Genomic DNA, 23,827 nt, shown 5'->3' with positions numbered 1-23,827 from the left:
ACATATGGGACAGGCTACAACCCTGTCTTTCCTGTCTTTCTCCCTTCTTAACTGCTGCTTCCTTGTCATGTGTTCGACTCATATGATTGCAGCCTGGTTTGTGCTCAAGTTGTAGATAACTGTTCGCTCCCTGTCTTTTATCCTTGCTGCCTTCAAAATATCAGTGAGTGTATTCCAGTCAATACTGCCAAAAGATTACTCTAATTCTACAAATGCTATAAATATTGATTTGTCTTTCTTTCAGCTATCTTCTAAAGTTTGCATGTTCCTGCATTTTTCCATAACCTATAGTGATCTTCCCCAATGTTGGCTTTTACTGTATTTCTTTAAAAAAAATAATTCGTCAGTATTTTGCAACCATGCAACAGTTCATACCTGTCAGCACCTACTTTTTTTGGAATAGGAATTCTTACTTCCTTCCTGTAATTTGAGGATATTTCTCTTGTCTCATATATCCTGTATACCAGGAGCAATAGTTACGTCATTGCTGGGTCTCCCAATGATCTCAGTAATTGTGAAGGTACTGAATTCACATCAGGGGCCTTGTTATGACTTAAGTCTCTCAGTGCTCTGTCAAATTCTTCTTGCAGTATTGTATTCCCATCTCATCTCCATTTACTTCCTTTTCCCCTTCTGTGATATTGTCTTCACGTTTGTCGCTTTATAGCCCTTCTATGTATTCCTTTCACCTTTCAGCCTTCCCTTCTTTACCTAGCAAGTGCTTGTCATGTGAGCTCTTAATAATATTCAGACAGGTACTTCTCTTCTCACGAAAAGTTTACTTTATTTTCCTATAGGTGGCACCTATCTTTCTCCTAGTCGTTCATCCTTCTTCAGCTTTGCATTTAACATCTAGCTATTCCTGTTTTGCCATTTTACATTTCTTGTCAGTATCATTTATTAGATTTCTCTATTCCCTTTTGCCTGCTCCATTTGCTTTATGTTTATATTTTCTTCTTTTGTGGATTAGATTCAGTATCTCCAGTGACATTCAAGGACTTCTACTGGGTCTGGTCTTTTTGCCTATTTCATGCTCTTCTGCCCACACTATTTCATCTCTCAATGCTACCCATTTGTCTTCTCAGTATTCCTTTCACCTGTTTCAATTAATGCTTGCCTAATTCTTCCTTTCAAACTCCCAAAAACTAGTGATTCTTTCAGTTTATTCAAGTCCTACCTCCTTAAATTTCTTCCTTTCTGCAGTTTCTTCAGTTTTAATCTGCAGTTCATAACCAACAAATTGTCACCAGAATCCACATCTGCCATTGGAAATGTTTTGCTGTTTAAAATCTGGTTTCGCAGTCACAGTATTACCCTTATATTATGTGTATGAAAGCACCTACTATTTTATTTCTTCTTTTCCATTTCCTACTGTTGAATTCTATCCCTCCATCACAAGCAAATTTTTACCTCGTTTAATGATCTGAATAATTTCTTGTATCTCATCATACTTGCTTTCAATCCTTCAACATCTACGGCACTAATTGGCATATAAACTTGTACTAATGTAGTGGGTTTTGGCTTTGTATCTGTCTTGACTATGATAATGCATTCACTATGCTGTTTGTAGTAGCTTATCCTCATTTCATTTTCTCGATCATTATTTGACCTACTCTTACATTACCTCTCTTTGATTTTATTGATAATCCTGTACTGACCTGACCACTTACTATATCTAAATTAAACCCATCTATTCATCTTACTTGAATTCAGTTACCCACCTACCTGGTAAAGTGATCTAACATTCCACACTCGGACCCATAGAATTACAGTTTTCTTTATCCTGATAGTAACAACCTCCTCTGAGTTGTCCCTGCCCAGAGATCTAAATGGAAGCCCAGTTTACATCCAGAGTATTTTACTCCAGAGGATCTGCATATCCTTGGAAAAAAAAATCTATAATAGTTTCCTCTTGCTTTCACCCACTCTCAGTATCAACATAGCAAATCCATGTTGGCTCAAGTTAGAGGACCAGATCAGTTAATCATCCAGACGTGTCCCTGCAACAACTTAAAAGGCTGCTGACCCTCTTCAGAAACCATATGTCCATCTAGCCTCTCCACAGATATCCATCTAATGCAGTTGCACCAATGGATTGTTATCTGTTTCATATAGGCGTCTCACTTTCAAACGATCAGTGGTTCATGGTGGTTGGTGTTCCAGTTAATACACATTTATATTTATTCAAAACTGTACTGAAATTATTTTTAAAGGTTGTGTCTATCTCTGTCACAATACTGGGCCCTCAGGGGCTCAGCATTCATTTACTGGGTACAGGCATGGTGACCCTGGGGTTCCTGAGCTGGGGACTGGTAAGCACCACCAGTCCTGTCTCTCCATAAGTTGTGGGCACACTTCAGCGACCATCATGTGGCGCAGCGGTGGAACATTGTGTGTGTCAGGGAACAGGGATCTTTGCGTGACCAACCGAATTGCAAGGGTGGAATAAACCTCCATAATAAAACCCTCAATGTCAAGGTGTGCTGCATGCTGATGACATGCATGGCGTTGAGGTGGAACAGTTGCTCGTGGGCAACCTCTGGGAACCTGCCACACTTCAGTTTTATAAGGCTTACTCAGACATGTGGGGCTGTGTCTGAGTGGACCCTTATTTCCCTAGCTGCTTGTGGGACAGAGATGAGCCCTCGAAATCGTCCTCTTCTCCTCCCAGTGTGATGGGGATACCACCTGGGATTACTCATACCCATTCATCCATAATCAACTTGTTAGTAATGGGGCTCAAGGAGTCATGAATCAGAATGTCTTTAAGTGATCAAGAGGAAGAAGGGAACATTTGAAAAAGTGTCCCCCTTCTACATCCATAAAGGCTTAGAAGGGCTTTCCGGTACCCTAAAGTCTATTAAGGGGCTTGGATTTTGATGCCTCAGCACCGAACGCAGGCAGCTGTCCATGCCACCTCACTCTACAAGCACCTTAGCACCCTGGTGTAAGGACGGGGTAAATCAAGGCCACACTGATGAAATGGCTCCCATGCTCCAATGGAATATAAGTGGATAAATGACTCTTCTGGAGGAACTGAGACTCCTTGTACAGGAGAAACCCTTTTGCCACTGTCTTCAAGAGGCTCATTTTAAAGAGACTGACACATCTGTACTTGGAGGCTATCACCTCTACAGAGAAGATGACCTTACTGGTGACAGGGTGAAAGGTGGGGTTGCAGTTTTCATCAAGGATTGCAGTTTTCACTCCTCACATGTGTCCTTAACCACAACACTACAAATAGTTGCTGTTCAGATAGTGGCCCATGTTACCATCTTGGTGTGCTCTGTGTACCTACCTCCCCATGAGCCTCTAGACGGTATGAACCTCACTCATCTTGATGAACTACCCTGTCCCTTCCTCCCTTGAGGACATCAATGCACACAGTGCACTATGGAGTTCTAAAACCACTTGGCCCCAAGAGTCAGATACTTGAGGATCTGGTACGCACTACTGATATCATACTTGTGAACATCGGTCACGCTACAAGTTTTAGCACTGCTACCGGTCTGTCTACAGCCATAGACCTCCCCTTCAGCTCACCTGCCCTTGCAGACGCTGCTCAATGGGGAGTGGTAGCGACCACTGCCCTATCTGGATCCACCTGCATGATGGAACGGATCCCAAAAGGAAGCCACCGAGATGGTCGTTCCAAAAAGGCTAACTGAATGCTTCACAGGCAGTTAGCTGTTTCTGAGCACTGCAGAACTGGGTGGCTCACATTACAGATGTGATTCACCACGCTGTTGATGCTTCCATCCAAAAGTCAACAGGAACACCTCGGAGGCTACTTCTCTCTTGGTGGAATGATGAATGTCATTCTGCAATCAGGCACAAGAGGGCGGCTATGCACGTATTCAGTCAATGCCCTACATATGAGAATACTGTAAACTTTCGAATGATGCATGCAAGACCAGGTAAATAGTTCAGGAGAGTAAGCAGAGGTCTTGGCAAAAGTTACTGAACCCCGTCAAGAGGTTCACATCCACAAGTAAAGTATGGGAAGCCATCAGGAGGATCTCTAGGTGCAACTCTTGACTGGCAATAGCAGCTGTATAGATACAGAGGTCTCTTGTAACACTGCCAAGAGGGATACCTCAGACAATGGCTGACTCCTATAAGCCCATTACAGCTGACTCTAGCTAGGATCCTACTTTCTATCGATATCAGGAGACACAGGAGAAGTCTGATTTTGATTTCTGTTCAACCAATATGGGAGAATACAACCAGCCTTTCTCTCTGTGGGAGCTGGATTCTGAATTGTCATTAGCTTATGATATGACCCCTGGAAGTGACCTCATAACGTACAGCATGTTGAAACAGTTGGACCCATGGTCAAAGGAGGTGCTTCTTCAGCTCATTAATGAAATTTGGATGAAAGGTGACTTTCCCAACTCGTGGAAAGACACTATTTTAATCCAAATTTGAAAGCCATTGAAGCATCAGACAGACCCCAGTAGTTGTTGTAGTATTTGTCTGACAACCTGCTTAGGAAAGACACTGGTGTGTATGCTCAGTCAGTGCCTAGCGTGGGTTCCCGAAACCAGGTCCCTACTCAGTCGTTCCCAGTGTGGGTTGAGGAGGTATCACTCCATGCTCAATAACCTGACCCTTCTCGAAGAAGCAATTCAATGAGCTTTCCTTCATAAGCAGCTGTTTTCTTCAATTTCGAAAAGGCCTACGATACTACCTGGAGGCATAATATTTTTTCGCAGCTCCATCGGTGGGGATTCCATGGATGTCTACCCACCTTCATACGGTCATTTCTCTCGGACAGATATTTTAGATACAAGGTCAGGAATATCCTGCTTGACCGTTTTAAGTAGGAGAATGGTGTCCCTCAAGGGAGTGTTTTAAGAATCACGGCATTTGCAAAGAACAGTATTACATCCATAGTGCGATGTCCTATACTATGTTCCTTGTTTGTGGACATCTTCTCCATCTTCTGTGCATCCTTCAGCCTTGCAACGGCTTCTTGGCAATTACAACTGACAATTAGGTGGTTAGAGGAGTGGTCTTATACCATAGTTTCTAAATCCTCTTTGGAGAAAACTGTTTGTGTTGATTTTAATAATTCACTCACTCTTTTTAATTTGTTCGTTTTAAAATTGGGGGACATCATTCTCACTTTTAAGAACAGGCGAAGTATCTGGGTCTTACTTTTGGTGAGAAGTTAACATGGCTACCACCCCTTAAAGAACTGAAACTGAGATGTCTCAAGGCCTTAAGCATCCTTAAATGCATCAGTAATAGGTCTTTGGGAGCCAACAGGGCACATCTGCTCCAACTTTATAAGGCCTTTGTTCGTCCCAGCTTGAATATGGATGCCAGATTTATGGGTCAGAAAGGCCTTCACACTTCAAAATACCAGATGCAGTTCGCCACGGGGGTAATACTCTGTCAATAGGGTCCTATTGCACAAGCCCTGTTCTTAGCTTGTATGTGGAGGCTGGTGAGCCGCCGCTGTCTATTCGACATCTTTTTGTGGTGCACCAAGCATATAAGGCTTTGTCCGTTCCTACATCACCGCCAGCATCCAGCTATATTGTGCAGCTGCCACTAGAATGTCTGTTCAGTCATCTGCCACAGGCAACAAGGTCATTTGGAATCCATGTAAGGGAGAGCTTTGAGTTATTACAAGTGGGGGCATTAAGGGCAAAAGCCTGGGTGAAATAGGGCATCGCCCTGGCTACTATCGAGACCCAGATTGCCTTTAGAACCGACTGCTTACAGGGAGCATTATACCACAGACTATATTTTTACAATTAAATTTAATGAGATCTTACATCACCATTCAGATTTTATTACTGTGTACACATATGGATGTAAGCAGGGAGATTTCTCGTTTGTTCTATTGTGTCCCCCAACGCTGTCCTGAGGATAGGGCTCCTAGAGCAGTTTTCAGTTTATTACACAGAATTGTTTGCTACCCTGAGGGCAGTGGGAGCTCACTGATGTGGCTGCCAAGGAGTCTTGCTCTGTTCCTCCTGCTGCTCGCTGTTCAGTCCCCCCCGCAGGCTGTCACTTCATTTGTGATCAGGAAGGCCATGTGTTTGTGGAAAGCTAAGTGGTTGGAAGTGAGGAATAATAAACTATGTTCCATAAAAACTTCAGTGTGATTGTGGTTCACCTCCTTCTGCCTATGATGGTCTGAAGAAGTGGCCCTAACACGGCTTAGAATGGGACAGTGCCAACTGACACATGCTTCCTCTTATGTCGGGAGGAGCCCCCAGTATGTCAGAGATACAGGACACAGCTGTCAATATGACATATTTTAACTGAGTGTGTTTTATATGATGACCTGAGGGTTGAACTGGGGCTCCCACAGGATCTGCTCTCTGTCTTAACTGATAATGAGGTGAGTGTTGTTCGTGTTTTAAGTTTTTGTGTGGTGTCCAGAATTCTTCCCAAAATATTGGGTGTAAGTTTTTTGTGTGTCACAAAGTGGCTGGGTCACTCATTATTTATAAGTAGTTATCCAGTTGCAGTTATCTGTCCCTCCTTTAACCATGTTTTTACAGTTATTTTATCTAGCTATTCTTTTGTGTCTCATTGGGATTTAATCATGGGCTTTTCTGAAGCTCCCCTTATTGGGGTTGCCTTGCAATTCTTGTGGGAGGGTGAAACTGCGTTTTCCATTTTATTGACCTCCTTTCATAGATTTTTAACATGCCCATCATTATATCATTAATTCAAAGGTGCTGATGACCTTGCTGTTTAGTGCCCCCAGCCATAAATCATCATCAATAATACTGAACACTGAGGGTGGCCCTTAGTATTCAAACATTTATGAGGCTATATACAAGACATACCACCCCTTTTATTTCGTGAACTGTTCCAGGTATCAAAATGAGGTTTTCTGCAGTTGATAGTGCACTGAGGGGTACGTAATGTTTTGTATGGATAATGCCCTGAACTCTGGTGTCAACCAAGATACTGAAACAAGTGTGTGTGTGTGTGTGTGTGTGTGTGTGTGTGTAACCATATGCCTTTCATAACTGCATTCAGTAGATTTGGAGAAAACCATTATACAGATACAATGCTTGTTAATACTGAGGTTGAAGCCTTTTACAAAAGAATCCAAAAAATGTAGTATAATTCAAAAGAAATGTGGCCAGAGTCACCTATTGCAGTGATAACAGTGCCAAGTAGAGCTCTCATGCCATGCTTCATAGTTACATACAGCAAGAGAGGCCTACACTACTAAGATAAAAATTCATTTCCTATATGACATAGATACAGGGTAATCTTGTGTTTGGAACTACAGCATATGCCAGCTTTTGGCACATCAGATGTGGCTTAGGAAAACTATTTAAAGTGTGTTTACATTTCCAGATTTGTGCGGAAACTGCTGCAGTTATGTCAGTCAGTTTTCCATTTAAATCCTTCCCTTTGCTGGTTACGTGACAAAGCCAAAACATAAATGTCAGTTGTTCATACTTCATAATGATAAGCAGCCGTCTTCACAAATAAAAGGAAACTACTGTATTAACTTTCTTAGATTTGGAAAAAAAAAAAAACAACTCTGACCTGCCTTTTCCTGGAGATGTCTGAATGCTTCTTAAAAGGTAAAACACGTGCTATTGGACAAATGTGTGTGTAGATTCTACTCAAAACTGTAATTAGTTGGAATACACCATAAATAAACTAAACATTTTATTCAGATTTACTCATGACATGTTATCCTAAAAATAAGTACTTTTAATAATGAAACACTGGCTTGTGTAAAGTTGAAAACTATGTTTTATTATGAAAAGTACTTACTTTTAGGGTGACATGTCATGAGTAAATCTGAATAAAATGTTTAGTTTATTTATGGTGTATTCCAACTAATTACAGTTTTGAGTAGAATCTACAGACACATTTGTCCAATAGCAGGTGTTTTATCTTTTAAGAAGCATTCAGACATCTCCAGGAAAAGGCAGGTCAGAGTTCGTTTTTTTTTTGTTTTTTTTTTTTCAAATTTGTTGTTGTTGTTGTTGTTGTTGTCTTCAATCCTGAGACTGGTTTGATGCAGCTCTCCATGCTACTCTATCCTGTGCAAGCTTCTTCATCTCCCAGTACTTCTGCAACCTACATCCTTCTGAATCTGCTTAGTATATTCATCTCTTGGTCTCCCTCTATGATTTTTACCCCCCACGCTGCTCTCCAATGCTTAATTTGTGATCCCCTGATGCCTCAGAATATGTCCTACCAACCGGTCCCTTCTTCTTGTCAAGTTGTGCCACAAACTCCCCTTCTTCCCAATTCAATTCAATACCTCCTCATTAGTTATGTGATCTACACCCCCCCCCCCCCCCACCCTCCCCATGAACCATGGACCTTGCCGTTGGTGGGGAGGCTTGCATGCCTCAGCGATACAGATGACCATACTGTAGGTGCAACCACAATGGAGGGGTATCTGTTGAGAGGCCAGACAAACGTGTGGTTCCTGAAGAGGGGCAGCAGCCTTTTCAGTAGTTGCAGGGGCAACAGTCTGTATGATTGACTGATCTGGCCTTGTAACACCAATCAAAACGGCCTTGCTGTGCTGGTACTGTGAACGGCTGAAAGCAAGGGGAAACTGCACCCGTAATTTTTCTCGAGGCCATGCAGCTTTACTGTATGGTTAAATGATGATAGCGTCCTCTTGGGTAAATCATTGCGGAGGTAAAATAGTCCCCCATTTGGATCTCCGGGTGGGGAATACTCAAGAGGACGTCATTATCAGGAGAAAGAAAAGTGGCATTCTACGGATCGGAGCATGGAATGTCAGATCCCTTAATTGGGCAGGTAGGTTAGAATATTTAAAAAGGGAAATGGATAGGTTAAAGTTAGATATAGTGGGAATTAGTGAAGTTTGGTGGCAGGAGGCACAATACTTTTGGTCAGGCGATTACAGGGTTATAAATACAAAATCAAATAGAGGTAATGCAGGAGTAGGTTTAATAATGAATAAAAAATTAGGAGTATGGGTAAGCTACTACAAACAGCATAGTGAACGCATTATTGTAGTCAAGATAGACACGAAGCCCATGCCTACTACAGTAGTACAAGTTTATATGCCAACTATCTCTGCAGATGATGAAGAAATTGAAGAAATGTATGATGAGATAAAAGAAATTATTCAGGTAGTGAAGGGAGACAAAAATTTACTAGTCATGGGTGACTGGAATTCGAGAGTAGGAAAAGGGAGAGAAGGAAACATAGTAGGAGAATATGGATTGGGGGTAAGAAATAAAAGAGGAAGCCATCTGGTAGAATTTTGCACAGAGCATAACTTAATCATAGCTAACACTTGGTTCAAGAATCATAAAAGCAGGTTGTATACATGGAAGAGTCTTGGAGATACTAGAAGGTATCAGATAGATTATATAATGGTAAGACAGAGATTTAGGAACCAAGTTTTAAATTGTAAGACATTTCCAGGGGCAGATGTGGACTCTGATCACAATTTATTGGTTATGAACTGTAGACTAAAACTGAAAAAACTGCAAAAAGGTGGGAATATAAGGAGGTGGGACCTGGATAAACTAAATCAGAGGTTGTACAGAGTTTCAGGGAGAGCATAAGGGAACAATTGACAGGAATGGGGGAAAGAAATACGGTAGAAGAAGAATGGGTAGCTCTGAGGGATGAAGTAGTGAAGGCAGCAGAGGATCAAGTAGGTAAAAAGACGAGGGCTAGTAGAAATCCTTGGGTAACAGAAGAAATATTGAATTTAATTGATGAAAGGTGAAAATTTAAAAATGCAGTAAATGAAGCAGTCAAAAAGGAATACAAACGTCTCAAAAATGAGATCAACAGGAAGTGCAAAATGGCTAAGCAGGGATGGCTAGAGGACAAATGTAAGGATGTAGAGGCTTACCTCACTAGGGGCAAGATAGATACTGCCTACAGGAAAATTAAAGAGACCTTTGGAGAAAAGAGAACCACTTGTATGAATATCAAGAGCTCAGATGCAAAACCAGTTCTAAGCAAAGAAGGGAAAGCAGAAAGGTGGAAGGAGTATATAGAGGGTCTATACAAGGGTGATGTACTTGAGGACAATATTATGGAAATGGAAGAGGATGTAGATGAAGATGAAATGGGAGATACGATACTGCGTGAAGAGTTTGACAGAGCACTGAAGGACCTGAGTCGAAACAAGACCCTGGGAGTAGGTAACATTCCATTAGAACTACTGACGACCTTGGGAGAGCCGGTCCTGAGAAAACTCTACCATCTGGTGAGCAAGATGTATGAGACAGGCGAAATACCCTCAGACTTCAATAAGAATATAATAATGCCAATCCCAAAGAAAGCAGGTGTTGACAGATGTGAAAATTACCGAACTATCAGTTTAATAAGTCACAGCTACAAAATACTAACACAAATTCTTTACAGACGAATGGTAGAAGCTGACCTTAGCGAAGATCAGTTTGGATTCCATAGAAATGTTGGAACATGTGAGGCAATACTGGCCTTACGACTTACCTTAGAAGAAAGATTAAGGAAAGGCAAACCTACGTTTCTAGCATTTGTAGACTTAGAGAAAGCTTTAGACAATGTTGACTGGAATACTCTCTTTCAAATTCTAAAGGTGGCAGGGGTAAAATACAGGGAGCGAAAGGCTATTTACAATTTGAACAGAAACCAGATGGCAGTTATAAGAGTCGAGGGGCATGAAAGGGAAGCAGTGGTTGGGAAGGGAGTGAGACAGGGTTGTAGCCTCTCCCTGATGTTATTCAATCTGTATATTGAGCAAACAGTAAAGGAAACAAAAGAAAAATTTGGAGTAGGTATTAAAATCCATGGAGAAGAAATAGAAACTTTGAGGTTCGCCGATGACATTGTAATTCGGTCAGAGACAGGAAAGGACTTGGAAGAGCAGTTGAACAGAATGGACAGTATCTTGAAAGGAGAGCTGCATCAAACCAGTCTCAGGACTGAAGACCACAACAACAACAACAACAACAACAACAACAACAGATTTGGAAAAAAACAACTCTGACCTGCCTTTTCCTGGAGATGTCTGAATGCTTCTTAAAAGGTAAAACACCTGCTATTGGGCAAATGTGTCTGTAGATTCTACTCAAAACTGAAATTAGTTGGAATACACCGTAAATAAACTAAACATTTTATTCAGATGTACTGATGACATGTCACCCTAAAAATAACTACTTTTCATAAAGAAACATAGTTTTAAACTTTACACAAGCCAGTGCTCAAATTGTTTACCATCGACTGCATTGCATATTTGCAATCATCACTCAAGAGATAGATGAACAGATGAAAAGTACATTAGATGATATGCTGCTGGATGCTGTAAGAATTAGATGGCACATATCATCTGGAATAGTTGGGACTTCAGGATAGACTTCATCTTTTAGTGCTCTTCATAAAAAGAAATCAAGAGGAATCAAATCAGGGAACCTGGCCAATCACTGTACAGCAGCGTTCTGTCCTATCCATTGGTTGGAAACTTTTCATTCATTATAAGCACTGCAACATGAGAAGAGGTCATTGGGCAGCCATTGTGTTGGAACAACATACATTGTTGCTTATGCCGTGGTACCTCTTCTAGGAGACCAGGTAGAATGTTCATAAGAAATTGTGTGTACTTATATTGATTTAACACCCATAGGATAAAGTGAGGTCCCATGCTGGAATTTATTATGGTGCTTCACCATGCATTTACACACCACAGTCATTGGGGTTGTACCTGACAAATCCAGTGTGGATTTTCTGCAGACCAATATTGCATCTTATGTAGATCTGTGCCACCGTGGTACAAAGTATCTTCTCCCAGATGCTGCAATGCAAACCATCAAAATTCTGTATGACATTTGAAATCACATCCTCTGAGTGAGTGTGTGATGTAGTGACAGATGATAAGGGTGAAATTAATGTCAATGCAAGATGCGAATGACACTCATCTAGCTGACTCCACATTCGTTGGCTATACATCTCAAGCCAACATGTGAACTGATAAGTGTCGTAACCAGAACAGCTTCTTCATGTGCTCTCGGCGTTTGCTCTCATAGTCCTCACCCTCTGACGTTCAAGCTGCCTGTTTGCACTAGTGACGTAATAATCCGTGAGAGTGCCTGGTGTGATGGACAATGACGATCAGGATAGACATTCCAGTACTGCTGCACTATTTCGACAACATTTTTTTTAAATTTGCCATATAGAAGTAGAATGTCTAATTTCTCCTCATTGTTGTACGTGTCTGCACAAATGTCAAAGCAGAAATGACCTGCTGATAGATGATATGGCTCCTGCTAGTTTTGCAGTGCAGACACGTAAATGGTGACTTTTGTGTGTGTGTGTGTGTGTGTGTGTGTGTGTGTGTGTGTGTGTGTGTGTGTGTGTGAGAGAGAGAGAGAGAGAGAGAGAGAGAGAGAGAGAGAGAGAGAGAGAGAAGAGTTACCAATTTCAGAATTAAGAAGCAGTATATCACTGTACTCATCTTTTCAAGCACTTTCAAATGCCATTGAAAAAGAAATTATATTTGAAATATCATACTTGCTTCAACATCTTAAGAGTTAAGACTATATATCACAGAACATAAGTATATGCCCCTTAGCATAGTATCATTTGCTGAAAACCTCATTTCAATGTTTCGAACTATTCCTGAAATAAAAGGGATGTTACATATTTCCTGACACACCATGTATATTTCTTCCATGTCTACAGTATTTCATACTTTTCTAAAAAATTAAAACTCCATCCCAATAGGCCTTGGAAGGTCCAACGGTACTGACCAGCTGCCGTGTCATCCACAGCCCACAGGTGTCACTGGATGCGGATATGGAGGGGCATGTGGTCAGCACACCACTCTCCTGGTCGTATGTCAGTTTACAAGACCACAGCCACTACTTCTCAATCAAGTAGCTCCTCAGTTTGTCTCACAAGGTCTGAGTGCACCCTGCTTGCCAACAGCACTCGACAGACCGGATGGTTACCCATCCAAGTGCTAGCCCATCCCAACAGCGCTTAACTGCGGTGATCTGACGGGTACCGGTGTTACCACTGCAGCAAGGTCGTTGGCAATACATACTTTTCTACTGTTATCTAACCCCTGGCTGGAAATTTTAAATAACGTTTTTCATTCTATTTACCTTTTCAGAATGTAATCATACGTGACAATACTGACATGGCACAAAAACAATTTTTTTTAAACTTTTGTTTGCAGGGAAAATAAAGTAGAATTGTCCACAAATTTAATATCTGTATGTTTTACAAAATTTATTGATGTTATATAACTAAAAAATTACAAATTTAGCTCATAGTGTGAAACTGATAATTGTTACATTATGTTCTTGTATAACAAACTTTCATTGGGTTATTTACAGTCTTATATATATATATATATCATGAGTTAATAATCATTGAGATTTCAGAATATTACAAAATGAAAATAAAATGTAGGATGAAAGTCTTAATGTCACAGGAGTACACATTGGCAGAAAACGGTTTAGTTACAGTAAAGTCTCTAAAAGCTTTAGGAAAATAGTATGTACTATTTGTTTCAAAATCAAAGTGGTAGCAACTATGACTGATCGCTGAGTGAAGATGTATAGAAGTAAAAAAATTGAAAGTTCAGAAAATGTTGAGAAAATATTATGAATAGATTGAAACATGTTAACATCAATGTATAAATGAACACATTAAATCTGTTTACACCTTCAAAAGAAAACAAAAATCTCAAGACAAACATTCTCTTCCATGTTACTCACTGAAGGAAAGGAGTTCAATAAACAGATGTCAGTAGTTTGTGCCTTTTATACCAAACAGAGAGAAACATTTTTGTTGTCTTACATAATACGCAATCTGCATACCCAAAGGCTTTCGTTACCTATACTTGCATTTTATGTCCTGCCTGTGATGCTGTAATGCTTCTTAGACTTCGAGACCTTTCAAACAATGATGGATCTGTATAGATAGGCTCACTTGGGTCATCAAATCCTCTACCACATCTATTTGGCATTTCTGGATCCATTATTTTTGCTGTATTCCTGTATAAAGAAAAACTATCATTCAGTTTTCATATAAATATAATCCCAGATGTTAATATACTTATATTTCAACACATTTTTGACTAGTAAATGTGTGGTGGGTAACAATGGAAATGAGCTTTAAATAATAATATCCAACTGCTATCATGTTCTTGCACAACATCTATGGTAAAAATACGAAGTTTTTGAAGGATGAGTAATGTAAACTATTTTAATTCATGTGTGTGGGGATGTAAATCATATTCACATGGTTGCCTGTTTTAATGTGAGTGAACTACATGTGTTGTATCAAAGAAGTGGAGTCGAGCAGCTTCACTCTTGTGTATCAATATACACACATGTGGAGTTGGACACTTCTAATATGAGATGGGTTGTGCCAAGTGGCAAGCATCTCAAGGCTCTCTGCATTTAGCTGGGGACTGGTTATCGCCACCATATCTGCACATTTCAGAGAGCACTTTGCCACAAGACAGTGGATCATTGTATCATATCGAGTGGGGATCTTAGCTTAGCTGTCTGTACTATGATGCTGAAACAGCCATGAATGGGCAACTTCTGGTGCACATACCACACCATGATTGCATAAGGCTTATTCAGACAAGATGGGGACTGTCTACTGTATTTTATGGACTATAAGACACACTTTTTTTCTTTGAAAAATTGTCTTCAAAATTCAGGTGTGTCTTATACTCGAAATTAATGTAAAAATGTCCAGTGTTTTATTTAAAATTCCCACCAGTCTTAAAAATTCCCATATAGCTGCTGATGCCATGGGAAACCAATGATCATTTTCGAGTGCAAAACAATACCAAAACCTTCTGAAATATCGCCAGGTGTTGTTCATGTATCAGTACATGACAAGGGTTGGATGGATGAGACTGGTATGAAATTACGGATTAACATTGTGTGGGAGAGAAGGAAAGGTGCTTTATTGAAGAAGAGTTCTCTTCTCATGCAAGATCAGTTTAGTACTCAGTTGAAAAATTCTGTGAAAGAGAAATTGAGACAGGGATATAAAGAGCTTGCTGTTATTCTGGGAGGACTTACTTCACAATTGCAACCTTTTGATGTCTCGATAAATAAACCATTTAAAGTGTATATGAGAGAGGAGTGGAACAACTGGATGACAGATGAAACCCAACATGAATTTATGCCAAAGGAAGCTGTAAAACAACATACAATCAAACAAGTGTGCCAGTGGATGAAACAGTCATGGTCTAGAGTGAGAGGAGATATTATTGTTAAATCTTTCAAGAAGTGTGGCATAAGTACTGTTCTCCGTGGCAGTGAAGACCACCTTATATATGAAGAGGACAACTATGATGACAAAGACAGAGGAGGAGGAGGAGGAGGAGAAGGGGAGAAGGAGATGACGACAACGTCGATGAAAGTTCAGATGACAGTTTTCAGGTATTTTTAAGGTCAGTTCGGTTTTATAAATTAAGGTTTTTTTAGTCTGGCTTTGCAGTTTAATAATAAAAATGTAATTTTTTTAAAAAAGCTTAAAAAATTAAGGTGTGTCTTGTAGTCCATAGTGTCTTATAGTCCACAAAATATTGTGCCTATCTGTGGGACAGGATGTAACTTCTGACTTTTTCTACAAATGTCAGAAAATGGGTGTCCCTCTGGTACATATCAACATTCAACCTAATTAGAGGTCATGGCTTAGCATTTCCCCTGAGGAATGATTTGGAAAACAGTATTCAAACAAGAGTAACAAAACACAAGTGTGTTCTTAAGACAAGAAGTTTTTTTTTAGAAAGTGCCACTTTCCTAGATCAAGAAGAATAGAGAAGTATTGCTGACACTTTAAAGTTAGTAAAATATTTGGGCAGCAGGACTATGTTCATAGAAACACTCATGTTCATGTAAACAACAAGATTCCCCCACACAGCAGAGCCAAAAAAGTATACAGAGCTTTTCAACTCGCAACATTTGCTGCTGTGACTATTTTGGCTCTTAAAATCCCAATCTGGATAGCTCATGCCTCAACACAAATGCAGATAAATAGTGCCAACACAAATATCTGCCTTTGTAAGTGTGACTGCAAAAATGTGCTTACCTCAAAACCTGCTGCTCTCTGCAGACAGGCATAAATGACGGCAGGTACCAACACACTGTCAGTAAAGCCATGAAGGCAGGTTGTGAGTCATGCTGGGATAGCTCAGTCAGCAGAGCACTTGCTTGTGAAAGGCAAAGGTCCCAGGTTTGAGTCCCTACTGACACACACTTTTAATCTGCCAGGAAGTTTCAAATCAGCATATTTTCCATTGCAGAGTGAAAATTTATTCTGGAAATGTATAACTGCCCCATCTTTATCTGGGAGACTGATTTGGCATTGTCTGCTACTCATAACACATCACCTGATCATGATAGGATCCATTACTGTATTTTTCAGAACCTTTTAGAGGGGAGCAAAGAAATCCTCTTTGCCCATTTTAAGTTTGTCTAGGCATGGAAAGTAGCTTTTGTAAAGTTTTCCCCACTTACTGTGAGGGAAAGACCTTGAATCAGATGGTAAGCTGCTGCCACAATTTCATTGTGAATACAGGAGATATTGATTGATAAACTAGCACTGCTGAAGGTAACTATACAACAGATTCCTTGCAAAGACATCACAATTTTTTTTAACCTTGAGAAGAAGTAAAATACTACTTGGAGTCATAATATTCTCTGACATCTCCATGAATGGAACATCTGATGGCATCTTTGTGTAATACTTTCATTCCTCACATTTTAAATATAGAGTCGGAAACATCTAGTCCTTTCATTTTTAACAAGACAACAGTGTCTCTAATTGCTAATAACAATATTACATCCACGGTAAGTTCATTGATGAGTTTTCCATTCTTACCTCTTTGCAGGTAGCACATACAAGCTGCAAATGGAAATTAAGAGGTTGCAATTTACGAGCAGATAAAACAGGTATTAAATTTATGACAGACAAATCTGTGCATGTCCTTTTTAACTATGCACACATCATTTTTAATTTGCCTGGTTTGAGATTGAGGAACAGCAATTCAAAATAACTGTGAGATTTATGGGTAATGTTGATGAAAAGTTCCCTTGATGATTGCACAATTCAGCTGTTTAAAAGCAAGGTCTCATGGAGCACAAAATTTTTAAAAATTGAATTCAGATTTATCTGCTCCAATGTTACTGAACTCTGTTTGTTCCCACCTTGACTACATATGTATTAAATTGTATGGATCAGTGCAAGGCTCATATATTTATTTATTTATTTATTTATTGTTCAGCTAATTCAATCTACACGAGATGTAGCCTCTTTAAGTTATTAAATACATTTTTAAGAGGTGTTTCCATGCATCTCTGTATCCTTCATTCATGCAATATGTCCTGCCCACTGCCATTATATATATATATATATATATATATATTAAAAAAAGCAAAGATGTGACTTACCAAACGAAAGCGCTGGCACGTCGATAGAAACACAAACAAATACAAACATACACACAAAATTCAAGCTTTCGCAACAAACTGTTGCCTCATCAGGAAAGAAGGAAGGAGAGGGAAAGACGAAAGGATGTGGGTTTTAAAGGAGAGGGTAAGGAGTCATTCCAATCCCGGTAGCGGAAAGACTTACCTTAGGGGGAAAAAAAGGACAGGTATACACTCGCACACACACTCATATCCATCCGCTCATACACAGACACAAGCAGACATTTTCACATCTTTGTTTTTAGGTATATTTTTCCCATGTGGAATGTTTCCCTATATATATAACACACAGGAAGTTCAATGTGGCTGTTTATGGATGATGCTGCTGCAATGCAAAAAATATGGCCTGCTGATATGACCTGCACAGGATCAGTGCTTGGCACAGAAATTGGCAGCTGAGCCTTAACATAAACAAATGTAATGTATTTCCCATATATACACACCAAGAGACCCATTATTGGTTGATTACATGATTGCTTACAATCACTGAGAAGAATCCCATCCATTAAATCTCTGGGAACATACATAAAGAATAATTCGTAGGGGAACGACCAGATGAAACTAATCATTGGAAAGGCAGATGCTAGAAAGATTCATTGGAATAACCATCTAGTAGTGTAGGCACCCATAAAGGAGATCTTACATATCTGTCATGGAATCAGTTCCTGAGCATTGCTCCTGAATTGTGAACCTTTTCACATGGGATTGAGACAAAGCCAAAGAAGAACAGTGTATTTAATTGCAGGTTCTGTTGGTAAGTGCAAAAGAAACATGAGATGGTCATTCAACTTCAGTGAGAGTGGAATTCAGCTCACAACAAGAGCTCTTTGAATGAGCCCAGTGAACATGGATGCTGGTGTTCCTCCGTTGCGGCTTAGACGGCAACTGCTGCTTGCAAATTGTACCGCCCAGATTCATAATTCACCTTGCCACCCAAATTTCCATCTCCTTTCCCCTAACATGGCAATCCATCTCTCCAGCAACAGTGGCCCAGAACTGAGAATCCCCTTGCCCTCTGTGTCTGGTTGCTTCATACTGAACTCAGCGCTTTAACTCTTACCACCTTTCCTGCAGGTCCACTTACATACACCTCCATGGTCCATGCCTTGGCCACGGCTTCATTTGGACCTGTTGCAAGGCCCAAAAGGCTCAGTTCCACCTGAGGCCCTCTGCCAGCAATTTTTATCTTATAGTTGGCAATAAATAAGAAACACACACAAGTCCATATTGTGCTTTGTGGAATTGTTGAATTCTGCCAGTCACTGTTTACACACATAGTGGCGTCTAGCACTTTGTTTGTGATTGGTCAGGTCAACTTGTCCAGTTTTAACTGCACCTATTTGGGCTTGAAAGCTATTTGTTCCTAGTGACCCTAGTGAATAGGTGCCACTAAAAGTGGGTGTATAGGTAGAGAGACAATGGCTAGCTGTGCTTCAACTTATTAGATAGTATTACCAGTTTGCTTGAATTATTTGTCATTACAATAAATCATTTAAAATCTCTGTCTTCAGGAGGTTCAACTCCTATTATTGCTGATAGAAGCATTTAAAACAGAACACAGCACTCTTAGATGCTTTATTGCCTCCCTTTGTCCACATGAAATGTGACTCCCTTTTAACCTAGGAGCTCAGTGACCAGTTTTCCCACCTCCAACCTCCCTACACCAGTCTTTCTTTCCTGCCTGGAGAAGGAAACTATTGTTTCCAAAAGCAGGAATCCTGTGTTCTATTTCAAGTGTTTCTGTTGGCAATGCTGGGAGTTGCACTTCCTGAACAGAAGAATGAGCCAGCATTTCAGTCTCTATAGTTTTTGACAAATTTATGAACTGATTTTGTTTTACAAAAAATCGGTTGGGATATTTAATGTATTGCTTTACTGAGCAGTAGTCACCTCAGCTCCAAATGTGTGGTGAGATCTACAATTGAACACTTTACAGAAACCATAGTGCTGAATTGTCAGTTTACAAGAAATTACTATGTGCAGTAATTTACATTACTGGTTAAAATACTCTTTAAAAATGGATAAGACAACCATCTTCCTTGTAGGGTGTGGGAGGATATGTGTACAAAATTTCATAAAGGTTGTCATTAATCATTCACATAAATTTACTTGAGAAATAGCAGTGGTGCAGAAAATTTGCCTTGCATAGATAAGGGGGATGTATTAAGCAGAGAAAGTTTAAATTGCACAAAACCTTGTAGAGGGAATGTAGTGAATTAAGTTCTTGTCACCCAGTAAAACTGAAGCAGTGACACATGTTCTGTGTATGATGGTCTGAAACCTGAAGACAGAACATAATAGCTATAAGACAGATGGTAAAACTGTATTCAAAGTCACGATCCTGTTCTGTAGGTTACACTATTTGGTAAGGTGCTGTACTCTCCTTGTAAATTGAATTGAAAGATCTGTGGTTGTCTTGAGAAACTAAAATACAGATTTGTGCTTGCAATGAACCAACTTTTCAGGCTGCAGTGCTGGTAGAGAACTGTGTGAGCTATCTGAAAAAAATACTTAACTTGAAAGATCAGCTAATCTTTATCCATTTCTACTTTGTTTTCTGTTCTATCTCTCTATTAGTTGGTGAATAGTGCTCTGTCTTTATACACAACTTTTATTCCATACTGGATGTTCTCTCTCTCAATGTACAAACTCATTTCAAAATAATGGCCACAGATTTAATTTAAATGCTTTCAGTTCTGAAAGATGTCATATCTCCTGCCAATCTCCACATGCTAATAAAGCACTCAAATGTTGAAGCTATGTCTTTTTATGTTTCATGCTATTTGTGAATCACAAATACAATAACAATAGGAAATTTTCAGAGCCGAAAGGTGTTTTGGTTTGATGTTTTATATTAAACAGCTGAGGTCCTGCAACCATCTGTATAAAGGTGTGTGTTTGTGTGTATGTGTGTGTGGGGGGGGGGGGGGGGGGGGGGATGCCTATAGTTGCACACTATCTCCATGATGTATATGAAACAAACAGTGCTACCATAATACATCATTTCATCAGGAAACACTATTTGTAATACTTTCCCCAGGAAATATATTTAGCCAGCCCTTGTACTTTTACATGTCTACTCACCCGTTTCCAAAAGCTTTCTTGGCATTTGGAACAAGAAAAGAGAAATTTGGTCTGTTTGATATGGTAGGAATATTAGCTGGATGTGTACTGTCAGCTGCAACATTCTTCATATGGACAGACCAGTAGCGCCTACAGAGAATAACACAAAATAATGATAAAAAACAGGTACAAAAATATCTGTGCCACATTCTGTGTAAAATTAATTTGCATCTGAAATAACTTACACTGTTCACAGTGTTTTATGTACTGTGCAAGAAAGAATTATTATAATATCACATCATCTGCAATACCATATTTCTACAAAAAAACATTGCTGACTAATTTTTCTGTATTTGATGTGTAGTTTCCTAATTAATTAAATATTTTATCTCACTTCCTCACAATATAATGTGCACAAGTGGGTTAAAGGTAAAAACTTTAACATGCTTATAACAGCTTCCACCGGAGAAATCTAAATATGATTCAGAATAAATCTAAATATGATTGAGAATAAACATATGAGTAGAAACAGTTGTCCAAATGGGACAATCTTTGTGATAAAGAAAGGATGCTCTGCAGACTAAATGAAACCTCTTAGAAAAGTGAACATGAAATATATCAAATATTATCATTCTTGGTAGGAGATAGAAAGAGAAAAATAAATAAATTTGCTATCTCATTGAAAATGAGAAGACAGAAAACAATGTATACATTTTTTACATGTATCCACTTAACAGGAGTGAGTGATTTTGTATTCTGCTCATTGACTATTTCATTTTGGAAAATGTGTGTATAAATCTGATCAGTTACAGAAAAAGAGATTATTAAAGTAAAACTGAAGCAGAATGGTGAATTAATTGAAGCTGTGGGAATCCTGACTGTCCCATGTGGGTACATTTTGCAAATAGCGATCCACGTTAAAAGAGACATGGATCAGGACACAATGAACAGGTCTCTACACAAATATGGAACCAGATCCAGTGACTACTTGTATCTCAATAGAAAAAACAGAACAAAAATCCAAAATAGTGTGCTGTATAATGGAATTAATCTATACAATAAACTACCACAAGAGATCTAAGACAAAAGCGAAATACGTACTTTCTGGAGTACCCTAAAATTATTTGTTAGAAAAGTGTTTTTATACCATAAAGGATTACCTAAAATGATGTGTAAATTTTGTTGACAATTATGCTAATGATTGATTACTGCAGTTAAGAGGCATTTTAAAGTATGTTAAATAGAACAGTGAAATACAATGTCCAAATGGGTAACTCAGTAAGGCAAGAAATGTATGTATCTATTTATGTGTGTAATTGTGTATGTTTATTTTTCCCTGTGTCTGTATTTTATGTATTTATGTGTTGACAACATCCACACAATTTGCATTGTCTATGGATAGACAAATAAAAATAAATCATACACTTTAAATGTTGTGAGTTATGCATTATTTTTATTACTGTGAGAACAACTGTGTGGAAGGAGGAAGGTTCTACTAGCACATGTAAAAATATACAAATAGTAAGTAAAATAAAGAAATAAGAACATATTTCCTGAATTTGCAAAACGTGGTGTAACTTAGTCATAAGAAATTTGGTGTACAACAGCAACCAAAATATATAGTTAGATGAACATTTAAAAAATTAACAAAACTGGAGAACAGTGAACAGGATGAACTCTCCTCCCAGGTATCACACATCCTTTGTAGGGATGTGGGCGGGAGCACTCTATGAGGTGGCTGAAGGGCTCAATTGGCAGTGAGCTGCAACCAAGAACACTGCTGTGTGAAGGTCTTTAACAATGCTTATTTGCCACAGACTGCCTGCATATTCCCAATGTATCAATGAATCCTCTGATAAAACTAAGATCTGGAGACCTCACTGACAAGTCAATGTGAGGAGTATCTTCACCAGCAAGAAATCCATGTTCTAGAGCAGCCTGATGTATAAAGGCAAGGTGAAAGGTCTCTGACCTTGTAGTGAAAAACTGTTTCTTAATTCAACACACACACACACATTGCTTTCAGTATAGTCCCCTTTTAGGTCAACTCACTTTGTCCAGTGCCTTTCCCATGAGTAGATTCTGTCCCTGAAGTGTGGTTCTGAAAGGTCAGCAGGAAACAAATCAGTGGCTGTCATAGCCTCTTCACTGGGCTCCATAAATATTTTCCAGTCCCAGATATCTTTAAATGTGAAAATAAGTGGAAGTTAAAATGTTCCAAGTTGGCTGAACAGACTGTGTGTTCAAACAATTAATATTTGAAGTCCTTCGTTTTTATGATTGTCATGGCACCTTTCATTGTCGTGATGAGAGATTTTTTTCCATTGTAATCCAGACCTCCACTCACATTTTTTTAATCCAGCTGGCCAAGGAGACTTACGTTCAGGAGTCGTCAGTTGTTGCTTTAATCAGCAGGGTAATAAAAAAGAAAAACCTTTTTTTATCCCAGAAAACAGTGGTCTTAATATTTCTGGTGAATAAAAATGGCTTTGTCTTCTTTGCTGCACAGTAATAAGCTCTTACCTCCTACTTTGATTGCCATTCCATTTTTGCCATGAAACAATAGACACTGCCCACATAAGCCTACCCCTTGGATATTATGGTAACAAGCTATTCTGTGATCATCATTCATACCAAGACTAAAGTGAAATTAATCAGTGGATTTAATTCATTATCATTATTGTGTACAACTGTGACATTCTGTGTACAACTCATGGTGAGCTGTATGTTGCAAAGAGACATGAATACGCAATGCAGAAGATGTCATGTACACAGGTCAAATACAATAATTTAGGGCTGCTGGAGATTGGCAAATGGAGTGCAAACTCCATGATCTGCTAGGTCTGTCTGGATGAAACACAACTGTTTGCTACTGCATGATTATCTATGTTGTATTCTTATATCACAGCAGCTGATCTCAATGAAACATTAACTGAGTAACACGTTGTATGGGGGGCTGGGGTGGTGGAGGGGCAGGTAAGAAGGAGGTCGATTGTAAAGGTCAGTGATGGGTGTTTTCCCTATGCATATTCTTACAAACATTTATGTTCTTTATTGGAACACATGAAACTGGGTGGTCAGTTTGTCATTTAGCTTTCCATGTAGGCTATATAATCACAAGAGTACACAAATTTTGTGAGAGCCAAAACATTATGACCACTGCTCATCACAACTGAATGCTGCTTAGTGTGTTGTGGATAAATGGCAAGGTAGGAAAACTATATAAGTGGAGCATAGAGAAATGGTGACTCATTCTAGCAATGATACAGGTCATAAATGGGAAAGTCTGCTAATCCATCAAGGACAGTGGAACAGCAGCC

At 39.3% G+C, this 23,827-nt stretch overlaps 1 protein-coding gene across 1 annotated transcript in view; it reads right to left on the bottom strand.

Annotated features, from left to right (window-relative positions):
• Window positions 1–13,276: 13,276 nt before the first annotated feature.
• Window positions 13,277–23,827, bottom strand: part of LOC124722012 — a 190,930-nt gene continuing 180,379 nt past the window's right edge. The window contains exons 19-20 of the mRNA XM_047247189.1: window positions 20,529–20,657; window positions 13,277–13,982 (exon numbers count right to left, since the gene is read on the bottom strand). Coding sequence (XP_047103145.1) covers window positions 13,823–13,982; window positions 20,529–20,657 — 289 coding nt within the window. The 3' untranslated portion in view covers window positions 13,277–13,822. The remainder of the gene's footprint in view (window positions 13,983–20,528; window positions 20,658–23,827) is intronic.

Source organism: Schistocerca piceifrons, chromosome X (genome assembly GCF_021461385.2).
Source record: "Schistocerca piceifrons isolate TAMUIC-IGC-003096 chromosome X, iqSchPice1.1, whole genome shotgun sequence".
Taxonomy (NCBI): domain Eukaryota; kingdom Metazoa; phylum Arthropoda; class Insecta; order Orthoptera; family Acrididae; genus Schistocerca; species Schistocerca piceifrons.
Note: the sequence above shows the minus strand (reverse complement) of the source record. Positions and strands in the feature narration are given on the sequence as shown.